Genomic DNA, 10726 nt, shown 5'->3' on the forward strand with positions numbered 1-10726 from the left:
GACTCACAACTAGTCTTTTTTTGTCTTTCTTTTTTGCCATAATTGCCCCAATTGCAAGTCCACCATCAACTCGCAGCTGCAAGGCCCCAAATGCCCCAGTTGCAACTCGACCATCGACTCGCAAATCAGGGGGGTGTTTACTCAATGCCACTTCGCAACTCGACCTTGGACTTGCAACTGGTCTGTTTTTGTTGTGTGTTGTTGTTGTTACTGTTGTTGTTTGTTGTTTTTGTTTGTTCACAATTAATTTCCTTGTAAATACAAGCAACTTTTTGGTTTCACCGATGAAATACAAGGAACTGTGGGCCCCGCATGCCCCAGTTGTGACTCGACCATCGACTTGCAACTGGGGGGTGTTTACTCGGTGCCACTTTGCAACTCGACCATGAACTCGCAAGTGGTCTATTTTGTTGTCTTTCTTTTTTGCCATAATTGCCCCAGTTGCAAGTCTACCATCGACTCGCAACTGTGAGGGACCGAATGCCCCCGTTGGAACTCAACCCCCGACCCGCAACTTCGGGGGGGGGGGTGTTTACTTGATGCCACTTGCAACTAGACCATCGACTCACAACTGTTCAATTTTTTGTCTTCTTGTTTGCCATGGTTGCCCTAATTGCAACTCTAGCATCGACTCGCAACTGCGAGGGCCCGAATGCCCCAGTTGCAACTCGACCATCGACTCGCAACTCGGAGCGGTGTTTACTCGATGCCACTTGCAACTCGACCTTGGACTCGCAACTGGTCTGTTTGTTATCATAATTGCCCCAGTTGCAAGTCCACCATCGACTCGCAACTATGACGGACCGAATGCCCTAGTTGCAACTCGACCCCAGACCCGCAACTCGAGGGGAGGGTGTTTACTCGGTGCCACTTGCAACTATACCATCGACTCGCAACTAGTTTGTTTTTTCTTCTTTTTTGCCATGATTGCCCCAATTGCAAGTCCACCATCGACTCGCAACTGCGAGGGGCCTGAATGCCCTAGTTGCAACTCGACCATCGACTCGCAACTCGGGGCGGTGTTTACTCGATGCCACATGCAAGTCGACCTTGGACTCGCAACCAGGGTCGGCGGAGGGCTGTCGGCGCCGATGAATCGGTTCCTTTTTTATTTTTTATTATGTTAGGTTTTTTGTTGTTGTAGTTGCAACCACTCCAACCCGAGCGCATTCGCAACTCAACACACCCAAGCGCAACTGGGCGTCGGGGAGGGGGTTGTCGATGCCGATGAAATCGGTTCCATTTTTTGATAGGGTTTATTGTTGTAGTTGCAACCGCCCCATCCCGAGTGCAATCGCAACTCAACACACACAAGCGCAACTGCAAGCCATATAATGTGACCGCAACCAGGGTTGGCGGTTGGATATTTTTTTAGCATCACATAGATGGGTTTTCTATCATTTCCCCTCATGGTGGGTACATACAAGCAATTTTTTCATTTTGGCTAATTTTTTGTGTTTTTTTTGGAACCCACGACCCAACTCCGGCATTTCCCACATGAAAATACATAATGTTCACTACAAAAAACCTATTAATCCATGACGGATTTCCGGTGACATTTTCGAAAACTGTCATGGATGACATGGTACAGCCCCGCAAGCCCGCTGCAGCCCGCTAATGCCCGCCTAACCGTTCTGGGTATAAAATCTAACCCTAAAGCCCTTCTCCACACTCCCTTCCCCCTCCTGATTCCCCATCCTCTCCTACGCCGCCGCCACCCACCGCCTCCTCACCTCCCTCCTCCCACAGCTCGCCGTCCGCCCTCCCCACTTCTCTCACCTCGCAGCTCCGGCGTCTGCTAGATCCGTTGCATCCCCTAGTCATCCATCCTCTCGCGACCCATCTCTCCCTCTCATGCAGTACCTCACTCCGCCACCAATACTCGCCGTTTCCGGCGATGTCCGCCACCGCGCAGCACACTCACGAGCTTGTCCCAGACCCCTCCATCCTCCAGTACAGCTAGATCCGTCGCTCCCTGCCTCCGACGCTCGCCCGCGACCCCTAGCTCGTGGCTAGGGTTTTGGCTGTAGCATCGCATCAGTCGTTGGCGCATCTCCGTCGGCAAATCTCCGGCGCACATCTCCAGTGGCACTCCCACGAAGGCCTGGCGCCGCACTCCCACGAAGAAGGGTCTACACGGGTGGAGTGCGTCAAGCCGCTGCTACGGAACAACTATGCCAGTATGCTGCATCGCTGTTCACTCATGTCTCTGTGAGGTGGGTGCCACGGCGCTCAAGACCGGGCCGACCCAGGTCAGGTCTTATCCTTTCTCCTTGATCCATCCATTACATTTTAGGTTGCATGCTTTAGTCGTTAACTGAATGAAAATGCAAATATCTGGACTTTGGCACAACGTTTGGCAAACATTATTAGTCCCGTGAAATATTGATGTGGCTGTCTGTGGCCTCACTAGACTCAAACCGTACTTCCTTCAAATATTAAAATGTTAGGCATTTACAAGGGAGCGTGTAATTGTTGTATCTACCACTAGGATCTAGAAAAATTAACTACGTGAGCATACATAGTTTTTGTTTTACTGAAGAAACTTCTGGTTCTCTGCTTCTACTAATGCAGTTATGTTGTGTAGGATAATACCTTGTGCTCAATCCATGTACCTGGTCATTTATTCGCATATGATTTGTTAGACGAGTCAGCAAAATTGTTTATGTTTGTTCCGTGCATATATGTCATTCTACATGCATTCGTACTGCAGATTTGAAGTCTGTAACTTTTTTGTTTAATTCTGTAGATAAGCACTCTGATCCAATTATTCAACATAAAACTGGATATAAATGCACAGTTTGTATTAGTCCTACTTTTATTAAGTCAACCGAGTAGTAACTAGTAAGCCTAACAATACTATGATGTGCATTATACCTCGTTGATGCATGCTTTTTTGAAGGAACTGTCCCCTCAGGGGTCATTGATGTGAGTTGGTTTGCTGAGTTATTATACTGATCTTCAAAAATATTTGAGCTTTCACTGCTGCTGTTGGTTGTTTTAACCTACCTTTTGTAGATACCAAACACAATCTGATAGCATATTTTTGTACTATACCATGAACACTTGCTTCCCTTTTTAAAATCTTTGATCAATCTAGGGAAACAATATTGGTTCAATATAGAAATATAGTTGCACTTGCTTTCCTATACTTTTGTTATTACTTATGGAAGAATAGACATACCGTAATCTAAATGTCCAAGAAGTATTGTCCTCTATTTTCTGAATAAACAAAGGCAGCTGCACTAATTACATACAAGTTTAGTGTCAGATCCGTGAAATGTACTTACTACCATCAATATTCCAAACTCTTCTGTCATCGCCTAACTTGTTCGTTAGCAGCAATATAAAACTGCAATGCAACACATTATAGCTAATATTTTAGTTTGAAATATCTGCCATGCTGTTTTAACACATAAGCTCAAGAACAACATACATTTTCCTGAGCATGCTATATACTTGCATGAGATACAAATTTCATGAAAGCTAATTATGTTCTTTTATCCCATCTCATATTGAAGTGTGGACAAAGATAATTATGTAGCTTCTATGCCATGAAGGCTAATCAGTAAATGGGAGAATGCATGTTTTTTTACTTTCAACATTTGATATTGTTCTTCACAATTCCCGGGCGTGGTTAATCTAGATGTGAAAGTTATGGTCTGAAAGCATTAGAGTATAATCTTAAACATCAGGTTCACCTTTGTTCCAAAGTGATTAAGTGAAGTTCTTTGATGCTTGTGAATATTGGGTCTTGTAAATAATTCTTCTGTTAGCATAATGAGATCATTAAGTGGATCATAAACTGCCTAAAAATGCCTTGCGTTCGAGTGTTTTTATTTTACACGAAAAAACAAGTTTATTGGCGGAAATGAGCTTTAATTGATTAAGAAAGTATATCTCCAGCATTACTATTTTCAGGTTTTGTTAACTATGAACTACATTGCATTTTATGGAATCATCCATTTTGAATTTTTCATACACAAGCCCTGTCATTTGCATATAAACTTGATTATTTGTTGTACTTGATGAATATGAATTGACCTGTATGTCCTTTGTTTAAAAGTGGCGTTGACCTTACCATGCTTGGATAACAAAATCTCACATTTATAGAACATTTTTTAGCTCATTGCTAATCTGCTTTCAGTATATGCGTTGCCTATATTTTCATGGGACCTTAATATGGTATTAGCGTGTCCATCAGATGATTGCTTCAAAAAAACAAATAATATTATTTCTCTCTCTATACTCATTTGGGAGCTAGCTGTTATTACTTATTGTAATTTTGTATGTGCTATGGATTCTACGCAGGTTTGGCTGTCAGTTCGTGTTACTGGAGACTGAAGTTTTTTAGCAGGATACTTGGGTCTGACTAGCCACCTGGAAGCGGTGGTGCAGTGTTGGAGATTAAAAGCAGCGAGTAGAACATTTTCTCATGGAAGCCATGTTACTCGAAATTAAACAATGCTTATAGTGCTTTCTGTATCTGCACATGATGTTTTCGTTTTAAGCATTGATTTTTGTAAATCAAACTAGATTGTTGGAAGTCTGGATTATCATGTGAACAAATGCTATTATCTGAATGTATATAATTCGGCTGGTTGTAAATTGTGCTGTGACTGCACTAAAGGGGCTACTTGGTTGGACTAAAAATAGGTAGGCTATTGCGCAAGAACAAAAAATAAACAACTAATGGGTTGGACTGGATCAAAATTATTGCGCCAAACTCCTAATTGGGTGGGATACTATGTGGGCCATGTTGGCTGCCACGTCAGATCCACGTAGAAACCATGTTAGGTCCATGTTGCTTCCAGCACATGCACATCGGTGACGGTTTGTTCTGTCATGAAGGCTTGGGCTTATTTTGGGCTAGGCGGGCCTGAAGCAGATCCATGACAGCCAAGAACCGTCATGAAAGGCATGATGTAAAATTATGACGCGATATACATGACGGATTTCAAATCCGTCAAGGATGGACACGCATGACAGTCTTTTACCGATCTGTGACGGACAAGATCCGTCATGTATTAACATGTTTCTTGTAGTGGTTCTTGAATAACACTCCAAGGTGCACACTGCATTGTTTTTTTCCTATATATATATATATGTGTGTACACACACACACACACATATATATATACATATATATATAGACACACACACACACACACTTGATCCCAGTTTCGCACTGTTGAACGCTTATAGTTGTATCTTCGTCGGTCATACATAATGTTTCCAAAAAAATATCACTCCAATGTCTTAGCTTTTCATCTTATATCATTTTATTTTGGTTTACTCTTTGTTTCCATTTTAAAATTTATTTACGATATTTTTTTAGCCTTGAATGAAAAATCAACTATAAAGGCCTTGGCTTAGTGAACAAAAATATTAAGCAAAACTATTTTAATTTGTGATCCCGGAGCTTTAATTATTCAATGTTTCCTCTTTTTTGTTAGTGACACACACATGCAAATGTTCATGTGTTTATTGATCATGCATGAAACTCGTCGGCTTGTGGCCAGCACATTTGCATTGACGTTGTGCAGCCCGAGTAAATTGACAGGAAGGACAAGTGAAAGGGAAGACAAGGCCAGCCCAAAAAAATAAAATAAAAAATAAAAAAGACAAGCAGGCCGGACAGGAAACGAACTGGACCTTGGCATGCAGTGTGACGTCAGGTGACATCAGGTGACTGAGACGTAACTATGTCTCAGCCAGCTGAGTTCCAGGCGATCCCTTGTTTTTCTTTCTTTTCTTTGGGTTGTTTTTTCGAGTGGGGATGGTAGCAGCGGTGGGTAGTTTTCCTGATTTTTTTAATCGTGCGTACGAAGGGTGGAGGGAGAGGTTGATCGATAGGAGAGGGATGTCGAACCATCGGGAGGTTGAACCATCACGATGTTCGATTCTCCTTTAATAGTAGAGAGTACTGCCGTGTCATCCATCCATCCACTCCGAGCTTTTTACGTGGAATCAAATACTCTTTGACGAGAGACCAAAGTTGTATTTACGATGTAAAAAGAAGTTTCTCATGTTTTACATTCTACAGTAGGGTACCGGGAAAAAAAGATTCTATAGTAGGGCTACAATGGAGGACCAAAATATTAGGGAATGTCTAATTGACATCTGACTGTTTTCCTTTTTGAAAACAATCAAATTTCTTGTCCAATGACAACGTTACAGCTGTACTACCAGGGCAGTCATCAAAAAAGGAGAAAATCAACACGCTAACGGGTCGGACAACCATCCAACCCGCTTTCTCCAGCAAAACAAAACCTCCACCTATTCAGGGACCACAACATTACTTTCTGGAAGCTTGCAAACCACACAACAGATCAAAAAACGCTATACAAACCACGCAACAGATCAAAAAACGCTATCCACAGGTCAGCAACTCCTCTGCATCATCTCTTCTTTCACCTCTTATGCTCTTACATTGACAGTTTCACAAGATTTTCCTTCATTCTACTCTGAAGCATAGGGGAGAGATCAACATCAGAACCGCAACAAAAATTCCACTGTAAATTCCTCTAAATTCACTATGTAAATGGTCTTGTATCCTCTAAATTTACAGTGTAAATTTCTCCTAAATTCCAGAGTAAAAGTAGTTGCAAACAAAATGAAGTAATTACAAATGCAAGAACATATACACTGCAAAAAACACAGTAAGTACAGTGTAAATTCGTCCTAAATTCCAGAGTAAAAATAGTTGCAAACAAAAGGAAGTAATTACAGTGGAAGAACATAGTAAATTGCAGTCCAAAATTTACAGTAAGTACACTGTAAATTCCTCCTAAATTACAGTGCATTTTAATTACTTCATTTCTGAAATGACAAAAAACAAAATAAAGAAAAAGCCAAAATAACAAAAGAAAGAAAGAACATGAAAGACAAAATGGAACATACTTGATTGAGATAGAACTTCAAAAGAGCTTTGTCGAACCCTCCTTCGTCTCGAGATAGATCCTGCAAACAAAAAAGAAATAAAACAGATCAAACAAAACTAAAAAATAAAAAATAAAACAATAAAGAAGAGAAACGTAAATAAGTAACTACGGGAGACATAGGATAAGAACCATCTTCTGCAAAATCATTAGGCAAAAAAGCTTCACCAACTGAATCTGCACTCTCTAATGATAATACTAATGGAACATCCTGATGACACACTTTTCATAGCCTACCCATTTTAAACCCGTGTAAACGGAAACCACACTGAAATTTAATAATTTTGGTGAAACCACAGCTACATTGGAACTACAATCAAATTACACTGTAAAAATCCATCAAAATTACATTGGAATTAAATGGGTAAATTGCACTGAAAAGTACATTGTAAATACAATCAAATAACATTGCAGAAATCTCACTCAAATCACACTGTAATTACAACTGAAATTGCACTGGAAAATAGCGCCGGAAAAAATGGGTAAAAATTACAGTGGAATTACACTGTAGTTACACTGGAAATAGCACTGGAATTAAATACACTCAAATTACACTGTAATTACAATTGAAATTGCACTGGAAATAGCACCGGAAAAAATGGGTAAAAATTACACTGTAACTACTACACTGGAAATAGCACTAACACTGGAATTACACTGTACTTACAATTGAAATTGCACTAGAACTAATGGGTAAAAATTACACTGGAATTACACAGTAAAACAAACATAAAGTTACAGTGACATTCTGGGAAAATTACACTGTAATTACAATCAAAAATCACCCCTAGAAGCAAAAATACAACACTGCCTATGACAACACTGAAAGTGACTGACCAAACAATTGACAACACTGAAAAGGAGCACTAGGAGCCAAATTTCATTGGAATATATAAAGAGCTAGAGTAGGAACATTAACAACTAGCATAAGGGCATGATCAGGAAGCATCAGGGAGCATGGCAACATGAACAGGAACATGAGCTCGGCATCTACAAGTACACCTACGGCATCCCGTTCATCTACCAGTACACCTACGGCATCTGCACCAACATGAACACGAATCCCGCTCAACTACATGAACATGAGCAGGTACAAGAGCACCTACAGATCGGCCTCTCATCTATATAAACATGAGCACCTACACGAACATCTACAGAAAATCCACACGCTGCATCTAAACAGACAAAAAGGGGAACAAAACAACCACAAGCTGCCCTCTCACCTACAGAAAATCCGCAAGCTCCAACTACACAGACAAAAGGGGAACCACAACAATCAGAAACCCTACCAATCACACCTACCAGCGGCTGCACCAGATGAGGGAGAGGTCGGCATGAACTGACCTAGATCTGGAACGAACAAGAGCAAAGCAGCACAAGTGCGCGACGGAAAGAGAGAGAGAGAGAGGAACAACCAACCGCTACAACAGGGAGCGAAGAGGAAGGGGAGAGAAATCAATCTCCGGTAGGGGAAGGTCGCAGATCGCCATGGACGGGGAGAAATCGCCTCCTGCTCTGCCGCTCGAGCTCCGCCTCTGCCTTATCGAAACAGAGAGGACAAAATGAAAAAGGAAGTAACGGGGAAGGCACACAGCCCGAAATTCAAACAGGACAAAAATCAGACCGGCCGGGCGTGGCGGTAACGGGCACAAAAAAAACCGCATAAGACAGAAAAAACCGGACCCGACAAGAATAACCAGCGCGAATCTCCGCGCAAGAACGAACAGACAACAACTTGAACATAAACGAATTGAAAAACAGCCAGCTGTAAAATAGCAAATCCGAAATATTAATATTCTCCAATAAAATTGCACCAGAGCTGGCGATATGGGTTCAGACTGTGTAGATCGGAAAATTCATGCTCGTGCTTGCTAGTGCAGTATCCGAACCAAAAGACAAGGGAAATCATTTTATTGCGCTTATTATTACACGATTCAAATGATCTTTCGACCGCAACAGGAAGGCAAGGGCGAAACACCCATGCCGATGAAGAACACAACGCATACGAGATTATTCAGAAACAACGAAAACACATTACAGGGCAAAGAAACCAATCCAAACTGTGAAGCGCGGGAACGGAAATGCCACGGATAATAGTGTATGTGGTGGGGCAGTGGGCGACACCTTCTCGCGGAGCGGCGGCCGTGCGCCGCGAGGAGACGACGGCGACCGTGCATGGAGATCAGAATGGCGCCTCGGCGGACGGCGGGCGCTGCAGGCTCTTGACGTACACCCAGGACTCGCGGCTCGAGACGTCGGCCCACCAGCGGCTCACGTTCCTGCGGGACTGGATGAGGCGGGCGGAGCGCTCGTCGGAGGCGAGGCGGTCGGCGTTGGGCATGTGGGAGAGGTCGGCGAGGGTGAACTTGTCGCCGGCGAGGTACTCCGCCTCCTCAAGCCGCTGGTCGTAGATGTCCAGCACCTTGCTCAGATCCCTGCTGCTCTTCTCGAACAGCTGCTTCATCTCCTCCACCTTCTGCATGTGGGACGGGCTCATCATCATGTCCCGCTGCTGCTTCTGCTGCCTGCCGGCGCCGGCGCCGGCGTCATTCCTCCTGTCGAGCGGCATGGTGCGCGGCAGGTAGGCGAGGCTGTAGATCATGTCGGCGCTGGGCACGTCGAAACTCTGCGCCTCCGTCTGCAGCCACTGCTCGATGGAGGAGCGCTCCAGCGCCCCCGTCCCGATCAGGTCCAGGTTCCCCTGCCTCTTGTACTTGTCGGCGATGTGCCTCAGGATCTTCCTCGACTCTGCACCCACGCGCATCATCCACACATTTCATCAACGTATACTAGCGTGCATCATGCAGATGAAAATCTACGGATATTGTTTGTTGCGTTGCTTACCGACGAGGGTGACGTTGCCGTCCTCGAAGGTGAGCGCCTCGCCGTGCGGCTGCAGCTTGAGGTACTGGGGCATGCGGTTGGGGCCGCGGAAGGAGTCGACGCGGATGAGCTGGAACTCGACATCCTTCTCGAAGAGGCAGGCCAGGACGCGGGCGACCTCCGACGACGTCGGCGACCCGAACACCTTCACGGCTCCCGGCATCGTCGCTGGTCACTCCCTCTACTCCTCAGTTGATCGTTGATCGATGGGTGGGTGCTGTGTGGCAGATCTCGTTGTTGTTTAGGACCGGTCCACAATGGCCATATATATGCGCGCGCATGATGGAAGGTTGTGTAGCCGGGAGCCCGGGTCTGGGAGCAATACCTTGCTTGGCGAGAGGTTCTTGCAAAAGAGAAAGCAAAAACTAAAGAGCAAAAGCGCCCAAAGTGCGATCATGTATCATATCGTCCACAACGAATCCTGGGAGAAGAGACTGAACTGTTAAAGCACTGCTCCCCGCCATGTAAAGTGCATTAACAACTGGCGATTAGCCGAAAATATATGCATGGTAATATCCATGGCATGCCTTTGGGTAGGCTTTATGCTATGTATGTGACACCTCTGCTTTTAGTAGGCAGAAAATCGACCCCGAGCAAGATCTAAAACAGGCAACGAAGGTGACAACAAACAGAGACAAGTCATGCATTGGCTACGTTATACTAATCCTATTGTTGGAAGTTGTGAATATATTCGTTAGTGAGTAGCCTAGGTACTGAATCTGCATGCACGCTGACAGATTTTTAGTATCAGATGCAGTGGCGTCCATCAAGGTAAAGCATCATCGGTGTACTGTACTGACTAGTGACTGATGTTTGGTAGCTCTTTACTCTTTCCGTGGATCTGCAGTCCGACCAAAGGCCTGACCATGTGAACTGAGGTTAAGGTTTTCTTTTTTGGTGGA

At 44.0% G+C, this 10726-nt stretch overlaps 1 protein-coding gene across 1 annotated transcript; it reads right to left on the bottom strand.

The window, feature by feature from the left end:
* Window positions 1-8821: 8821 nt before the first annotated feature.
* On the bottom strand, window positions 8822-10070 carry LOC119274496 (glutathione S-transferase F11-like). Its single transcript, XM_037555204.1, has 2 exons — window positions 9786-10070; window positions 8822-9689 (listed from the first exon to the last, which is right to left on the bottom strand). The coding sequence occupies exons 1-2, from the start codon at window positions 9985-9987 to the stop codon at window positions 9124-9126; spliced, it is 768 nt and encodes a 255-aa protein (XP_037411101.1). The 5' UTR covers window positions 9988-10070; the 3' UTR covers window positions 8822-9123.
* Between the last annotated feature and the right edge of the window lie 656 nt (window positions 10071-10726).

This window comes from Triticum dicoccoides, chromosome 1A, assembly GCF_002162155.2.
Source record: "Triticum dicoccoides isolate Atlit2015 ecotype Zavitan chromosome 1A, WEW_v2.0, whole genome shotgun sequence".
Classification (NCBI taxonomy): domain Eukaryota; kingdom Viridiplantae; phylum Streptophyta; class Magnoliopsida; order Poales; family Poaceae; genus Triticum; species Triticum dicoccoides.

What these genes read in the sequence shown, in the direction of transcription:
- LOC119274496 (XM_037555204.1), bottom strand. Translation starts at nt 9,987, where the DNA reads ATGCCGGGAGCCGTGAAGGTGTTCGGGTCGCCGACGTCGTCGGAGGTC. An exon ending in CGGCAACGTCACCCTCGTCG is followed by an intron (nt 9,690 to 9,785) that starts GTAAGCAACGCA and finishes GCGTGGGTGCAG; the next exon opens with AGTCGAGGAAGATCCTGAGG.